General features: G+C 51.1%; 3 protein-coding genes across 4 annotated transcripts in view; 2 read left to right on the forward strand and 1 right to left on the reverse strand.

Annotated features, from left to right (window-relative positions):
- The window catches only part of LOC125703072 (S-adenosyl-L-methionine-dependent tRNA 4-demethylwyosine synthase TYW1-like), an 83,026-nt gene extending 79,192 nt beyond the window's left edge, over positions 1-3,834 (reverse strand). Inside the window, exons 1-4 of one of the 2 annotated variants that reach the window (XM_048967087.1) lie at positions 3,757-3,834; positions 2,048-2,196; positions 1,201-1,341; positions 360-461 (exon numbers count right to left, since the gene is read on the reverse strand). In XM_048967087.1, the coding sequence (XP_048823044.1) occupies positions 360-461; positions 1,201-1,341; positions 2,048-2,196; positions 3,757-3,766 (402 nt within the window). In that variant the 5' untranslated portion in view covers positions 3,767-3,834. Of the gene's footprint in view, positions 1-359; positions 462-1,200; positions 1,342-2,047; positions 2,197-3,058; positions 3,380-3,756 lie in introns of those variants that run through there. The other variant, XM_048967088.1, reaches the window with a different exon arrangement.
- A 75-nt stretch (positions 3,835-3,909) lies between these two features.
- Positions 3,910-9,174, forward strand: SBDS (SBDS ribosome maturation factor). The gene is made up of 5 exons (XM_048967103.1): positions 3,910-4,077; positions 4,650-4,779; positions 5,326-5,526; positions 5,760-5,924; positions 6,876-9,174. Exons 1-5 carry the CDS (start codon positions 3,950-3,952, stop codon positions 7,002-7,004), a joined length of 753 nt encoding a protein of 250 aa, XP_048823060.1. The 5' UTR covers positions 3,910-3,949; the 3' UTR covers positions 7,005-9,174.
- Positions 9,175-9,636: 462 nt separating this feature from the next.
- Positions 9,637-15,827, forward strand: CCDC183 (coiled-coil domain containing 183). The gene is made up of 14 exons (XM_048967091.1): positions 9,637-9,913; positions 10,330-10,451; positions 10,591-10,656; positions 11,319-11,486; positions 11,560-11,664; positions 11,783-11,905; positions 12,260-12,388; positions 12,480-12,540; positions 12,630-12,730; positions 12,846-13,006; positions 13,459-13,624; positions 13,969-14,094; positions 14,324-14,420; positions 15,067-15,827. Exons 1-14 carry the CDS (start codon positions 9,847-9,849, stop codon positions 15,177-15,179), a joined length of 1,605 nt encoding a protein of 534 aa, XP_048823048.1. The 5' UTR covers positions 9,637-9,846; the 3' UTR covers positions 15,180-15,827.
- The last annotated feature ends 213 nt before the right edge of the window (positions 15,828-16,040 follow it).

Below are 16,040 nucleotides of genomic sequence, written 5' to 3' on the forward strand. Positions count from 1 at the left end.
TTACAGATGAAAAATCTATCAAGGATTACTCAGTATAAGCGTGCCTCCAAGGAATTCTCTCACTTCAGGCTTTGAAGGCTATGGAGGTCTCACAATCCATTCACTCTGATGTTCAATCTTTCAGGTGTAGCCCTGCCAGAGCTGCAGAACCAGCTCACACAAAACCAGGGTCAGTATCAGCATATTCTACACGATGTTTTACAGTAACTTTCAAGATGAGTGGTGAGGACTGATGAGCTGTGCTTTCCTACATCAAACAGAAAGCAGTCACACACACAGCTCTGGAGACTTCCAGGACAAGAGAAACCGCAAGAGGAAAATAGCCTCAACCTCCAAAAAAGCTCATACTAAGTACCTACCTCCTCTGCTAAGCAATCATCAGGATCATATTCTCCCATGTCAATGACTTCCACAGGCAAATTAAGGCAAGTAACAGCTTCAGCCAAACCCTTTGCAAATCTCTAAAAAGTTAAAGGCAGAAAGTTATCAACAACAAACCCAGCTACAGCGAGTGCCAAGGAAACTCTGTGTGCCCAATCATAAGATTTACCACAGAACAGACACTTCAAAATTGGACACTGCACCTCTAATACTTATATTTAAAAAGTGAAACACACTGGATGCTACAACGATCCCAACGCCTGAACTCCTGCTTCTCTGGGTACCCCTGCCTGAACAAACAGGAACAGATTACAGGCTGCTCTATTTGGGAGGCCCCTGGGATGCAAACAAAGCGCCTGAGCCTCACCAGGTTGAAGTGGGAGCAGGTTAACTGCTCAAAGGCTTCATTCTGGTCATAAGACAAAGCAAAGACTGACTCCCTTGGAGCATCTGTCACAACACACCTCCTCTCACTCTCACTTACATAAAGGCTAATAGCTAACAATTTTACATACATGCAAATTAGTATTTTTTATTAAGTACCCAGAACAGCACTTCTGTCTACAGGAAATATCTACTAGCAAATTAAGAGTATATTCTAAGAGCAAGTCCAAAGCTCAACAATTAACCCCTCTACTACATGCCCTGCTTACAAAGAGAACAGTTGTCTTCCTGTTTTGTAGTTTTGAGTCAGCTTTCACATCAGGCACTACTTCCTAATGAGCTTTCCAATAAGCTTTCAGATTTTTACTCAGTGTCTTCAAGGCAAACAACATACTCGAATCTCAATTTCAGAGGTGAAAAATCAGTAACTTATACCTTTGCTGTGCCAGTCTGAGACCCATAGAAAATCTTCACTCCAGCAACATAGACCTCCTTTGGCTGCAGAGCAGCATATCCATTGACTAGTTTGCCCTCTGCTACCTCAGAAGACACTGGATTCCCATTGGAATTTTCATCCTATGGAAAAAAAAAGAACATTGTGTCTCATTCAATCCCTTTTCAAAGTGTCATTCAGCCTACTTGCCCAAAAGCATTCAAAATACAAAGCCAGCATCCAGCTTCTCAGCATTAAGCAAATGCAATAATTAAAGTATTCTAGCTTTATACTCTCATAGGAAAAAAAAAACCTGACTACTTAATTGAACTAGGCCACTCTGCAAACTCATCTCACACCCCAGAGCAACAACGGGATCTGGCAGAACCCAAGAAGTAATTCCTCCCACCTCATGCAACAGAGCTTCGCTCCAGCATATAAGGAGGCTTTAACATTCTGAATGAGCTCACAACACTCCCATCCTAAAACCAGTTCAGTCTTTCCGCTAAGGTCACTGGAAAGACTAACCTGATGCACTGGGCACAAACAGAGCAACTTGCTTTGTGACTGAGCTACTCAGGCTGGCACTTCCCTGCAGCAAAGTGAGAAGCTCTTAGCTGAGATCTGCTGTGCCATGAGAGGAACAAAGGTGTTGTAGTTATCCACACTCAATACAATTCACACAGGGGGTTGTAACTTCAAATAAGCTACAACTGGGATTTGCAAGAACCAAGGTGAGCCCGCCATCTCGCGCTGCACAAGCAGTCACCTTCACCTTGTAACTACTACTCCTTTCCACACACGGATTTTGGGTTCTTCTCAGAGGAATGTACTTAAGCACTCAGTTACCTTCCTCTTGGCTTTGGTAGTGAAGAACTGAATGGCAATCCAAAGGCTGATCCCAAAAGCCATAACAGAATAGATGTAAATTCTGTGCAGCCATAAGGACACCAGGCAAGTGTAGAGAAAATTCCACGTATCCATTGAGACATCTAAACCTGGAATAAATCACATACATAGCAGAAGCAGGATGAAATTAGAACAAGAAAACCATACTACTCCCACAAACTCATGCCATCAACTATTCTCAGGCTCTGCAGAAAACAGCTCCCAGCTGAAGACACCACCACTATTGAAACAAAAACCTCCACCTTCCCAGCAGTGCATATGCAGTTCCATTTACATACCCAAGCAAACATTTTAGGCTATCATATGGAAATACTGGGTTTTTTTTCTGATCTGGGACAGGTTCTGATCCAAAGAAAAGCAGAAAACATTCGTACAGTGCTACTGCCTAAAACATCCCTGTGAAACATCAGCTGGAGTTTCCTGGCCTTCATTTCACACAGAACCAACAAATGTAGATCTCTGCAGATGGGAAATGACATTCCAAGGAGGGGAATCATCCTGAGAGAGCCTGCTGCAGAACAGAGACCTTGCACATGCAAGGCACTACACCTCTTCTAACAGGCTTGATAGAGTTTCAAAAACAGACTGAAGTCTAGATTCAAACTCAAGTGCTTTCCCAGGCAGTATAGGTGAGGTTTAATTCATAGCTATTGATACTGTTATGAAGTGACTTGAACCATAGAATTGTAGGGGTCAAATGAGACCTGTGGAGCTCCCCTAGTTCAACCCCATATCTGTTCCCTGCAGCAGGCTGTACAGAGAACTGTCTAGATGGATCTTGAATATCTCTATAAAAGGAGACACCCCCCTTCCCAGCAGCCAACCCCATGGCTATGGCTCTCTCACACTAAATTTCAACTACATGATCTTGCAGCCAGGAGTGCTGTTTGTGCAACCCCTGCAATTACTTATTGCATAGGAATAAAAATCAAGAGCCTGAATAAGGCTCACCTGCAACACCTATTGCATGAGAAACAGATCGTGGCACCCTGCAGCTGTCTGCAGCCCTCCCATGATTCTGGCTTTTTTTGTTTGTTTGTAGGCTCAGAGATTGAGTATTTCACAGCAACTGAAATCTAGATTCAAACTCAAGTGCTTTCCCAGGCAGCACAGGTGAGGTTTAATTCATAGCTATTGAGGCTGTTACTAACTGACTTGAACCATAGAAATGTAGGGGTCAAATGAGACCTGTGGAGCTCCCCTAGTTCTAGTGAACCACCGCTTCACCCTCACAACTCTGGATGAGGAACCCAGCCGGGGCACCTCCTGCTCCTAAGCACCGTGCCTCAGCCCCACGTTTCCCCACTAAAATTATATGGCAATAACTGCCCCGCTGTGCAACCCTGCTATTCCCATAACCCAACGCACCCATGAACCCCCTGAGGAGACCCTATGCCTACACCTACGCCCCTATCTACGCCCCCACCTCCCTCCGAGGTCAGTCCCTCCACCCACCCCTAATTACCCCACTGGAGGGTTGGACCCTCTGCCCTCCCACTCCCCTCTCAGGGCCCCCTACATACACACTAATCACCTTTCCGCCAGTTACCCCAAGCACACCCCTCTAAAGGAGCCCAGCCCGTAACTCATTACCCCACTGCACCCATACAATTAGTTAATTACCCCACCCTCCAGCCCCGCGCACCCACCGCCCGCCATGTGCCACCTCCATTCCCTTCCGGCCCCGCCGCGCTCTCCCGTTTCCCATCGGACGGCTTTTTCCTGTGCGCGGGTAGGCGGGGACTGCGGACAGAGCGACCAATGAAAAGATGCACTGACCGGAAGTCCCACCCCCCAAACGCCGTGAGTGACGCTGGGGCGCAGCCCGGCCAAGCCGCCGCCATGTCCATCTTCACCCCCACCAACCAGATCCGCCTCACCAATGTGGCCGTGGTGCGGGCACGGCGCGCCGGAAAGCGCTTCGAGATCGCATGTTACCGTAACAAAGTCATGGGCTGGCGCAGCGGAGCGTGAGTGCCTTGAAAGCCCGGCTGTGAGGAGAGGGGAGGAGGCTTCGCGTGGGGCCTTGCTGCGAGAGAGGGAGCCTGCGGTGGGACCGGTGTGGAGGGGAAGGCCTCCGTGGGGCCCTGTTTGGAGGGGGAGGGACGGCTTTGTGGGGGGAATCCCGGTTTGAAAGGGGAAGCCGCCAGTGAGAGGCATGCGTTGAGAGGAAGGGAAAGCCCCCGGTGAAGACTGGGAGGTTGGGAGTCCGCGGTGGGTTCAAGTTTAAGGGAGGGGGCGGCTCCCGTGGGATCGGCTGTGAGGGAGGGAGGCCTGGGGCAGTGTGAAGGGGAGGGGTCCCTGGTGGGACTCAGGAAAAGGCTCTCAGTTTGCAGAGGGAAGGTGCCTGCGGGACGCAGCTGTGGGTCTGAAGAAGCCCAGGGATTGCCTCAGCTGGCTGCCTCCACCCAGCTGCTCCCCGCAGCCTTGGCAGCAGTGCCCAAGGGCCACTGTCTCAGCCCTTAGCAATAGGATTCATTCCTCCCCACCCCGAGCTCGTTGTTACCCCACAGCCCTTTCTAATGCTGCTTTCCTTCACTAGGGAGAAGGATATTGACGAGGTCCTGCAGACCCACACAGTGTTTGTTAATGTTTCTAAAGGCCAGGTGGCAAAGAAGGAAGATCTGGTCCGGGCGTTTGGAACAGATGACCAAACAGAAATCTGTAAAGTGGTAGGTTCTGTGCACTTTGCAGTATGTTTATAAAAGCTTGGAGATACACATGGTGTGCAGACCTGGTGGGTTGGTGTGTTACTGGAAGGCTTTCGTAGAATGAAGTGTTGATGTATGCAGAAGAATGATTTATCTGTTGAAAGATGGAGTTCTTTGGTGTAGTGTTAAATTTATACATCTCTTAGATGAGAGTTCTGATTATTCTGTACTGCTTTCATGCACTGTTCTCTGCAGACACAGATGAGCTGCAGGGATGCTCAGAGTGCTGGGGCATCGCTCCTATGCACACAGGCTGAGGGAGTTGGGCTTGTTCAGCCTGGAGAGGATGAGGCTGCAGGGAGAGCTCGTAGCAGCCAGATAGTGCTGCTGCTGTGGCTTTTTCCCCTGACATCTTTCCACCACTGTGTGTCATGGTTGATACACTTGTTCTTTTTCTGCTCTTGGTGTCTAACCAAACTTTCCAGCAGTTGTTAAATTTATCACGTTAGGCTTTTCACTCAAATGTTTGGCATTTATTAACCTCTCTATTTTTAATTAACTCTACAGATTCTGTCAAAAGGGGAGTTGCAGGTATCAGACAAAGAACGACAAACACAGCTGGAGCAGATGTTTAGGGACATTGCAACTATTGTGGCTGACAAATGTGTGAACCCTGAGACAAAGAGGCCATACACTGTAATCCTTATAGAAAGAGCCATGAAGGATATTCACTACTCTGTCAAACCAAACAAGAGCACGAAGCAGCAGGTTGGTATTCCCTAAAAATCAGCTTGCACTCAGAGGTGTTGCCTTCAAGTGAAGTTTTGCTATGGATCTCGCAGGAGTAAAAAAGCCCTGTGGTTCAAAGCTGTCACAAGGGTTTCTCAACTGGCTGGAAGCTGAATGATGAGTAGGAGCAACTTCTGATGATGATGTAAATGACAAGATTTGATCTCTGTGGCGTTTAAATGCTCTTTATCCTTTTCTGAATGTCTCTGCAGGCACTGGAAGTGATCAGACAGTTAAAGGAGACCATGCAAATTGAACGTGCTCACATGAGGTTACGATTTATTCTTCCGGTAAAGGAGGGGAAAAAACTGAAAGAGAAGCTCAAGCCACTGATTAAAGTTATTGAGAACGAAGACTTTCATGATCAGTTAGAAATTGTAAGTGATAAAGCAGATCTTGGCCTTCATATGTGATTTCACCTGTGCAGTGTAGAATTAATGTGGGGAAGTTGTTCAGATAAACTGCAAGGCTACCAGAGATCTCTGGTAGTTCTCTGTACACAGACATTGGAAGTCGTTTTGTGGCACAGAGGTGGCTGGTTCAGGTTGAGGAGAAGCACAGCGTAGTTTCCCTTAGCAGTCATTATCCTGTCACGTTGATGAGTTTCTCTGCATATATGGAATTTTCCTGTTAATTATTTGGTGGTTCTGGCCTGTATTTTGGCAATTTGGAGAAGGCTGCGGGGTGACCTCATTACAGCCTATCAATACCTGAAGGGAACCTACACCCAGGAGGGGAGTAAACTCTTCAAAAGGGCTGACAACAGCAGGACTAGGGGAAATGGATCCAAGTTGAAGGAGGGAAGATTGAGGTTGGATGTTAGGGGGAAGTTCTTTACTAGGAGAGTGGTTAGGCCCTGGAACGGGCTGCCCAGGGAGGTTGTGGATGCCCCGTCCTTGGACGTGTTTAAGGCCAGGTTGGACGGGGTCCTGGGCAACCTGATCTGAATGTGGATGTTTGGTGGCCCTGCTAGGCAGGGGGGTTGGAACTACATGATCCTTGGGGTCCCTTCCAACCCGGGTGATTCTGTGATTCTGTGAATAGTTAGCTTTTTAAAAGCAGTTTGTGGTACAGCAAATTTGGTATTGGTAAAAACAGTTAAGAATTTAGAAACCTAACTGTCCAAGTGTCCAGAATCCTGACTGTGCTGGAACTGAAAGCTTTTGTGAAGATGACTTGATACAGATTGCTTATCAACTCTTCAAAGTAACCAAGTCCTTCTTAGTAACTGAACAATAACAGTTTTTAAAGGAAAATTTAAAAACGCCTTGAGAAATTGATGAGAATCAAATACTATTGCTTGACTGATGGTCTGTGGTGTATTTCAGGTGTGCCTTATTGACCCGGGCTGCTTCAGAGAGATTGACGAGCTGATCCGGTCTGAGACCAAAGGGAAGGGAACGCTGGAAGTGCTCAGTCTGAAAGATGTGGAGGAAGGAGATGAAAAGCTTGAATAACAAAAAAAAGCCCTGAATAACAAAAAAGCCCTTCTGGAGCACTGCAAACAACTGGCATTAGCCACTCCTTTCTGTTGAGCCTTGTTTTGTTTCTCCAACCCCTCAGCTGCCAAATACCTTCTGACACACACGAACCCTTTGGGTTTTTTCCATGCAGTGGTTTGGTGTTTTTTATTTTTTTAATCATTTTCCACTTGGTTTACAGGTGATTTGCCTGTAGGAACCTTTGGTGTCAGAGTTGCACTAATGAGAATTAAGACTCGATAGGGAGTTCAGCTTTGGTGAATGTTAAGGGTTGCTGATGGAGGTGTTTGACTGATAGGGTGCCAAACACGTTTGCTTTGAGCTGTCAGTGCTGAGTGGAAGGCTGCACAGGGGGGTTTGGATGTGGGGAGAGGGAAAGAGAGACACATTTTCACTTTCAGGCAAGTGCAAAGCGTGGGTCGTGTCTGCTGATCTCTTGGCAGCATGAAAACTGATGTAGACACCCATAATTGGCTGCTTAATAATTACAGTAATTTAAAGGACCGTTCTTGTGTATTTCCTATCACTGGGTATAACAGTACTTGCTAACTTAGAAAAAACGTTCTCCAAATAATTTATTCATAAAATATATTTAGCTACATTGGTGAGGAAAAAAAAGAAATAATAATTATCATCTATTTATGTATTACAGATACAGAAAGAAAGGACTATTTTTGTTGTAGCATAGGAGCTGCCCCTGGCTGCAGTGCTGCGTTTGGAGGCTGAAGGCATAGGCTGCATTTCTGAGCTGTTGTCATTCATGGGATGAAATGAAGCGGATCTCTCCCAGGCAGTGGCCTCTGGCTGTTGTGCCAGACAGGCTTTTGTTGGGCCCTCCTTCCCTCGTGGTAGCTGTCCTTTATCCTGTGGCTTTCTATGCTGCTTTCTAGCACAGCATTTCCAGCCGGCTCTCGAGGCCCAGCGCTCTGCTTGGCTTTGTGAAGGCTTCTTTCAGCTGTGCCAAACGAGTGCTTTCAAGTTTAAATTGGGAATCTCAAACAAGAGGGGGAAAAGAGGACAGAAGCTGGAAAGATACTAAAAATACAATAAAAAATACCTGGTACACAGCCCTGTGTGTCTGAAGGCTGAGCCTGCAGGAGTTTCAGGGGAGCCTTTGGTATTCATGAGCCTGTTTTCATGCTGATAATACACAGGAGTTGGGATTTGCGAGCTGGCCGACCACTGGATCTCTGCTTCAAATGAATCTGTGCTCTGTTCATTCCTTGCTGGTAATTTACCTTTTCTATGACAATTAAACGGAGCTCTGGTTTGTACTCTTCACGTGACCTTTTCCTTTGTACCACTGACAGATGCTGTGAGTTGATGTGGGGAGAGTTGAAGTCAACCAGAGAAAGATTCGAAATGTCAGATGAGAAGGAGCCTAGATCCTCAGTGAGGGGCTTCATTTTTGAAATTGCAGCCTGTGAACGTGAGCTTGTGCAAGGTTGGATTTGATTTCCTCAGCAGTTTTGGGATGACTTGCCAATGTGGAGCCTGCGTTTTGCTGAAGGGTAGTGAGATGGAGATTCTTGAACCATTTGATCAGTTTTAAAATGCTTTCTGTTGCCCCCAGGACAACTTGCTGTCCTGCTTAAACACTGCCTAGGAAAGTTTAGAGGTGTAATTGATGTATTTGTGAGGTGGACAGAGTTTAAACGTGGAGATCTGGACCTGTGTGGATAGGCAGGCAACTTTCCCCATGTGTGCAAGCCCTGAACTGCCTGTCTTCTAGTGCATTCTTTATGAAAAGGATGGAAATGCTGCTATGTAACCTGTCCCTGGCACTTGGAATTAAGATGTAATCCATAAATCTGCAAAAGAGACGCTGAGCAAGAACCTCATGCAGCGTCGTGTTGGTTGATTTGATTTCACAGTTGTGTAATTTCTTTGGGTTTTATGCTCTTAGAGTGCAAGAGGATGGCTGCAGGTTAAGGACCTCGAGGTACAGAAACGTGATCTAAGCTGATTTATGAGCTTGGTGCTAGGAAGTCAGTTTCCATATAGTCTTTTTCTACAAATCAAATGCTGAGGATTTTCTCTAGTAGAGGGAGCTTGATTTTATTTATAAACATGCTCACATTTCTTGTCATGTTTGTATTTCAGCAAGAATGGATGGTAAGCATCAAAATAAATAGCAGTATTGGCAGCTGTTCTTTCCATTTTTGACTTTTGCCCATTTCAAGAAGGAGCGTAACGGTTCCAGGGCTAATGAACAGAGATTTCCAAAGATACTTACACAGATCATAACAGTCATCTCTGTTGTGCAGGCAGCTTTGAGGTGAGACAAAAAATTGTCACACAGACTCTGAATTTCTCACGAGGGAGAGATGGGAGCTGAATCAAGGGGGGAAGGAGGACAAGAAGAATGCAGTGAACAATTAGCAGGCAATAACTCAACCTGATCTGATGGTCCCAAGCCATCCTCTGTACAGTGCTGAGATGCCCCTGCAGTAAAGCAGACCTTCCTTCTGGGTGTGCCCTGGTTCCTGGTGGGGCTGAGCAGGTTGGAACTGCCGTAGTCATGGTGACTGGGTGGTGAGCGTGGTCTCAGTCTGCGTCCTTGCTTGTCAGAGCTCAGTAATTGCTTAGAGGTTGCTCTGCGCCCTGCAGAAGCGGAGGGGGAAGGGGCTGTGAGTGCTGTGCTGGAGCTGTTGGGGCAGTGAGCAAGCAGGGGGTGCCAGAAGGCCGGCGCAGGGCGTGCAGCGCCTGGAGGAGCCGTGGTGCTGGTTCTGTTTGAGGTCACAGACTGCTTCCAACAGACGGGGGCTGCAGCAACTGTCGCACGCACTCTGAATCCGCAGGCAGGACTGCTGGCACCATGCAGGGCCGCAGGGCAGACATGAACCAGCAGATCCAGGAGCTGCGCAACATCATTGCTTTGCAAGGTGCTGCTCTTACATTGCATTGCAGGGACAGCCTGTGCAGAGCTGAATCCGTGGGGGCTCTGGGGTGCAGGAATGCTTGCGCTGGTTGAGGGGTAGTGACCGTGGTGGCTTTGGACATTGGTCTCCAGTGTGGCGCTCAAACGAAATGGGTGACAGTCCCACAGGAGACAGAATCTGCAGCGGCTTCCTGTTCCCGTGGGCGCAGTGACTGGAGAAAGGGGGCATCAGGCTGCCACTGGGGCTCAGTGGGGCCTAGGCACTAGGGAAGCAGCATTTGGCCCAGTGTCCCATGTCTCTGCCTGGCCACTGTCCTTTCCCCATTTCCCAAGGCTCTGGGGCAGAGGAGGGGACTCACATTCAACGCAGGGCAGCAGCAGTGGGTGGTGTGGCACTAACAGCTCCTTAACATCCTGCAGAGCAAGGAAAAAAGTTTTCCAGGCAGTTGTCTAAGGAAAAGCGTAGGCAGAACAAAGATCTGCTTTCCCGGCTGCACGGGACGTTGCGAGAGGACATCCATGCACTGGACATTGCCCAGAAGGTACCTGCCATTCCTGACAGATGCCCCCCTGCTCCTCTGCTGGGTCCCTCCAGGAGCAAACGCCAGGCGTGTAGAGCAGCAGCAGGCAGTGACGGTGCCCTGACAGACACTGATCTCTCTGTCTCTCTCCTGCCTGCAGCATGACCAGCACATCATGTCTGAGTTTTGCAGAGCGCAGAAGTACTTGTGTGGCAAAACTGTGCAGGTAACAGGAAGGGTCTGCCTGGCAGCAGCTGGGAACAGGTGCTCACAGGAGTCCTTGGGCCAGCATCCCCCCCCAGGGCTGGTGCTGTGAGACCTAGGGTTTGCACGGGTCGCATCCCATGAGAAATGCTTGTTTTGTTGTGGGAGCCATCAGTATAGATATCTTCCAGCTCTTTGAGCAGCTCCCCAGCAGAGCTATGGCTGTCCTGCCTGCATTGTCTGCTGGGCTCCTGCAGGGCTGCACCCTGGGGAGCAGCATGCTCTCTCTGCCTGTCCCAAGCTCACAGCCCGGCTAGATGCCCATGGACTATGCCGAAGGAGCCAGGGCATCCCAGAGGATCTGCTTTGCCCAGGGGTCTCTTGCAAGGGCAGAGCAGTGCCATCACATGCTGCCAGCATCTATATCTGGGGCGTGATCGATTTATTTTAATTGATGCTCGCTCAGTCCTGGGTCTGCATTCTGCATCCTGCAGAGTCCTGGCTCTGGAAAGCCATCAGCACCCACTTCTGCCTTGCTCTGCTGCTTGGGGCAAAGCTCTCCCACACTCAGCCCAGCCTGGGACTCACCATGTCCCAGTGTCCCCGAGTCCCCAAGCCTCTGACTTCTGCCCTGGAATGAGGTTCAGGCAGGTCCAGGCCACGAGCTCCTGCATGCCCATCCAGGGGGCCCGAGAGAAGCTCCGGAGCAGCATCTTCGACAGGGTGAATGCCTGCAACATGCTGCTGCACGAGGTGAAGCAGAGGAGCCAGGCTCGGGATGCACTGCGGTGGCAGCTGCAGCAGCTGCTGGATGTCAGGATCGATGACAAGAGGCACCAGGAGCAAGTGCAGGTACACAGATCCTTCCCAATCCCAGCACTGCCCAGGCTCAGCACGCCAGGTCACCCCATGTCCCACCCTGTAGATGATTCGCCAGCTGGAGAACAGCATTGAGAAGATGCACATGAAAATCCACGCTGGGCAGAAGGTGACCATGCTGTACCTGGCACTGCGGGATGTCCTGAAGAGGGTGAGCTGCCCCTCGCTGTCCCCACTGTGTGATAGGGCTGCTCCTCTGCTGAGGAAGTCTCACGGAGGTTTGTTTGACCCACGTCTCATGGGTGACATGCAGTGGCTCTGTGCTGCAGGAGCTGGACTATCTGCTTCTGCATCTGGAGCTGCTGTACACCATGGCTGGGGCGTACCATAGGGAGGTGCAGGACAGGGAGCTGATGGCTTCGGGTGCTCTCAGAGCCAGTGACATTACCAAGGTGAGAACAGCCCCACGTCACCTTGGGGCCTTCTCCAATGCCCCAGATCCCCACAGTGGCTTAGCACAAATGGCCCCATTTGCCCAGGCAAGTACATCTTCCTGGAGTAAATTGCAGAAATTTATTTCAGCAAAAAGCTGGGATTGCCCATGGCATGCAGACGCCTTCATAGCTCCTCTGTTATCTGGCTGTCAGCTGCCCTGGGCTGGGCCCTACGTGCCCTCTGTCCTTCCTGCTTTCCTACACAGCCCCTTTACACAGCAGTCTGCTGTGGCCATCCCAGAAGTCCAGCTGGCCCACAAAGGTCCTTCCAGCTTTGACTTTTCCTTTCTCTCCGGCTCTGCTGTGCTCCAGAAGGACCTGGCCATGCTGGAAACCCGATACTTGGCAGAGGAGGAGCACAGACACCGCATCCTGTCTGCCCAGAAGGTGCAAACCGACTGGCTGTGGCTCAAGGAGGCAAGCAAAAAGCACTCAAGAGCGGTGAGTGGGTGGCAGCTGGGGCAGGGCAGCAGCTCAGGACCACCCTCCCTGGGTGCAAGCAGCACAGTGGTGACTATGGATGTTCTTTCAGCAAGCCAGGTATGACCTGGCTGTGGACTTCCCCTCCCTGCTGATGCAGGACTCAGCACTGGGTGAGTACTTGGCAGTGCATAGGGTTAGGGCTCGGGTTTGAGGAGGGAGGAGGAGGGTTCCATCCCCTGGTGCCCTTCTTCCCACCCAGGCTCCCAGGTACAAGCCACTAGGTCACAGATTGAGCACGAGTCCTTTGTGACGGCAGAGGTGGAGAAGGCCAAGGCTGCGGTGCAGTGCTCCCGTGTCTGGGTAAGGGAACAACCCACCCTGGGCAAAACCCTTCTGCCAGCAGCTGAGCCCTCTGCTCGTGGTCTCATCTGAGGTTCTGTCCTCGTGGCTGAGCCCCTGCACCGTCCCTTGGCAGGACATCACCAGCAGGCTGCTGGCACAGCAGAAGTCCACAGCAGAGCTGGAGCAGCACATCAGAGCCTGCAAGGAGAAGCGGCGGGCACTGAAGGACACGCTGCAGGAACTGGAGCTGAAGCACGCCAAGCTGAAGTTCCACCAGCCCCCAAGTGCTATCAGGTGCTGCCATGGCCTCGGGACACAGCCAGATGCAGATGCTCTAGGCAGTATTGACACGTTCTCCTATCACCTGGGCATGGGGACGTCCATGTCCCAATAGGTCCTCCTGCACCAGGAGCTTTGTTCAGTAGGGTGCTCCTCCCAGCAGAGCACCCAGAGCTGGGACAGCAGGGACACCAGGCGAGGAGGGATGGATGAGGTCCTGCAGAGCCGTGGTGGCAGCAGGTCCTGAAGCCGTGATGTGGAGATACCCCTCAGACCCAGCCTGCCCAGTCCCAGCACACTGCTGGGCACATGCAGGACCCTTCTTCCCATTCCGCTCTGCGAGGTGGCATCACTGGGCCTTGAGCCCGCTCTGCTCCATAGTGTTGGGTCCACGTGGGCAGCCTGTACAGCACGTTGGGTTATGTCTGCACATGGACACCCAGAGGGACGTGTGTGGGTCTGGGCAGCTGCAGGAAGCTGGAGGCAGAGCTACGGGAGCACCTGCAGCAGGAGGAGGCCCGGCTGGAGCAGGCACGAGCCCAGTATGTGAGGAACCAGGAGCTGCTGCTGCAGTTTGAGAACGGCATCGACAACCTCATCATCCGTCTGCATGGCATCAATGTGCCTGAGCAGGTATGGGGTGTGCAGAGGAGCTGGGGACACAGTGCCACCAGCTGATCCTGCCTGTCCCCACCGTGTGTCCTCTCCCCAGTGCGAGACCCATGGCAAGAATCATTTCTTACTACCACAGGATGGCTTGGAGGGGATCTCGAAGGCCATTCAGTTCCAACCCTCCTGCCGTGGATTGAGTGTCCTCCACCAGCTCAGGCTGCCCAGGGTCCCATCCAGCCTGGCCTTGCACACCTCTGTGGATGAGCGTTCAATGCTGCAGTGCATCACTGTGGCACTTGGTGCAGCCACCATCATCCAAAGCAACTCGCTGTCCCCATTGTGGTTGTCTTTCTCTCTACCTGCAGGATCTCACTGTCGAGCTCAAAGGGGTGGATGAGAAGCTGCAGCACTGCAGGCAGAAGCTGCAGCACCTGGCCCAGCGCGTGAGCTCCCTGCCTGCCCACAGCTACAGCCCTGATGAGGACAATGAGGTGCTTGGATGCTCTGTCCTTGTTCTGGTCTTTGGGGGTCTCCACTTGTGGCTCTGTGGCACAACCCAAGGTGTCCTCCCTGCTGGAAGAATGGAGGTGACCCTGGGGAAAGGGCAGGATAGTGCTGGACACTGTGGAGTGTCCTTTTCCCAAGGGACATCAAGGTGGGACACTTCTCATGTCCTAACACCTGCCTTCCCTTCAGCAATTAATTCTAAGTCTTTCACAGACTTTTGTGAAGGTCAGGAATTTAATGGAGAAAACGACTGCGAGAGAGCCATGGAACCTGAAGATTCCATTGGAGGAGATAGGCTCAGGGGTGCAAGGTAAGTGAGCACAGCAGGGACATGTGCCCAGGGCTGGGCAATGGCTGTGGGACTTCTGGGTGTCCTGTGCTGCCTTCCTCTGTCCCATCAGACCCCAACCCATTAACTGTGTCTGTCTGCAAGGCTTTGAGGGTAGGTTTTGGGACTGGAGAAGAGTAAAGGCAACTGGTGAGCGGGTGGGTGAGTGCTGAACCCTATTAGGAAGCAAGCAGAGCGGCTCTGGGGCAGGGGGTGGGGTTGCTGTGTGTCTTCATCAGCCAAATAAGGGATTTCAGCATCACCTGAGTGGGAAAACAAACCAGTGCTTGGCTCTATGAAGCCTCACCTCCTGTGGGACACTTGGAGGAGTTGAGTTTTCAGCTGCTTATCACCTTTTTATGATCAAAGCAGGACCTGTGACCAGCACCCCATGGCTCCAGCCCTCTATGGGAAGCCCCAGCAGTGTCAGGGATGAACCACTGCGGTGCCAGGGGATTAGAGTTAGGATTAGGGTCAGGGGATGCTGAGAAGGGAAAACCCAGCAGGCAGCACCTGTGCTGGAGATGCTACCAACCGTCTGAGATTGGTGGCTCTCCCTGGGGACGCAGGCATGGCAGAGGAAGCCTCACAACCCCCTAAGCCCACTCCTCCCTGCTTTCTCCCTCAGCTCCCTCTGATTTTGTTGATGAAGACCACGACCCGGTTCCCACCCGGGAGGACATCAAGAAGCAGGGGCTGAGCCTGATAGAAAGCAGGATGAGAAGCAGCAAGAGGAAGTAGCGATTGCTGCCCCGGAGCTTCTGATGCCTTTCCTTTTCCCAGCAGGTTTAATAGAGCAGAGCTTTCTCATTCCCCCCAAGTCTGTGGTAAAGCTGGAAAGGAAGAGCTGGGAGGTGGTCCTGGCACACTGCTCTCACCCACCTGGGGACAGACTGCGGTGGGAGCAGCTTTCCCAGCCAGAGCAAAGCCATGGGTAGGCTGGCCGGTTTTCTTCCCCCTGGATTTTGGGATGCCAACACCTTTTCTGGGCTCATGGCTTGCCAAAAAGGCTCTGCAGAAAGCCAAGGACACTGACCGGTGGAAGGGCACACAACCTACTGCCGTCCAAGGCCTCTGAGGCTGTTTTGGGGAGATGTATGGCTGGGGAAGGAGGGGAACTCAGGATGGGTGCCCCAATGTCCCTGCGGAGGAGAGCAGGGGCAGGGCTAAAAATCAGATGAAGGCCCCACTGCAGAGCTGTCTAACCTCTTTGTGGACCTCTTGTGCCTGCTTCCTCCTCTGCTGCCTGTGCACACATCACTCAGCTCCCACTGCCTGCCCTACACTCAGAGCAAAGTCTGGGCAGCAGCTCAGAGGTGACATCTTCCCCACTGGGCAGCACAGTATGGGTCACAGGCACCTGGCTCCGCCAGGAGGCATTTTGTTCTCTGCAAGCAAAGGCACACATCAAATAGTGCTGCAAATAGATGGTGCTGTTTCTCCAAATACAGCCAACAGCAGAGGCCTGTAGTCCTTGCTGGAGACCCAGCAGCGTTTACCCATCCCTGCTCTCAGCAGGACGTCATCACTGTCACCTCCACTCGGTCCCTGGACTTCATGCTGATGTCATTTGTCACCTCATCATGGCAGGGAAGGAACAGC

This window comes from Lagopus muta, chromosome 20 (assembly GCF_023343835.1).
Source record: "Lagopus muta isolate bLagMut1 chromosome 20, bLagMut1 primary, whole genome shotgun sequence".
Taxonomy (NCBI): domain Eukaryota; kingdom Metazoa; phylum Chordata; class Aves; order Galliformes; family Phasianidae; genus Lagopus; species Lagopus muta.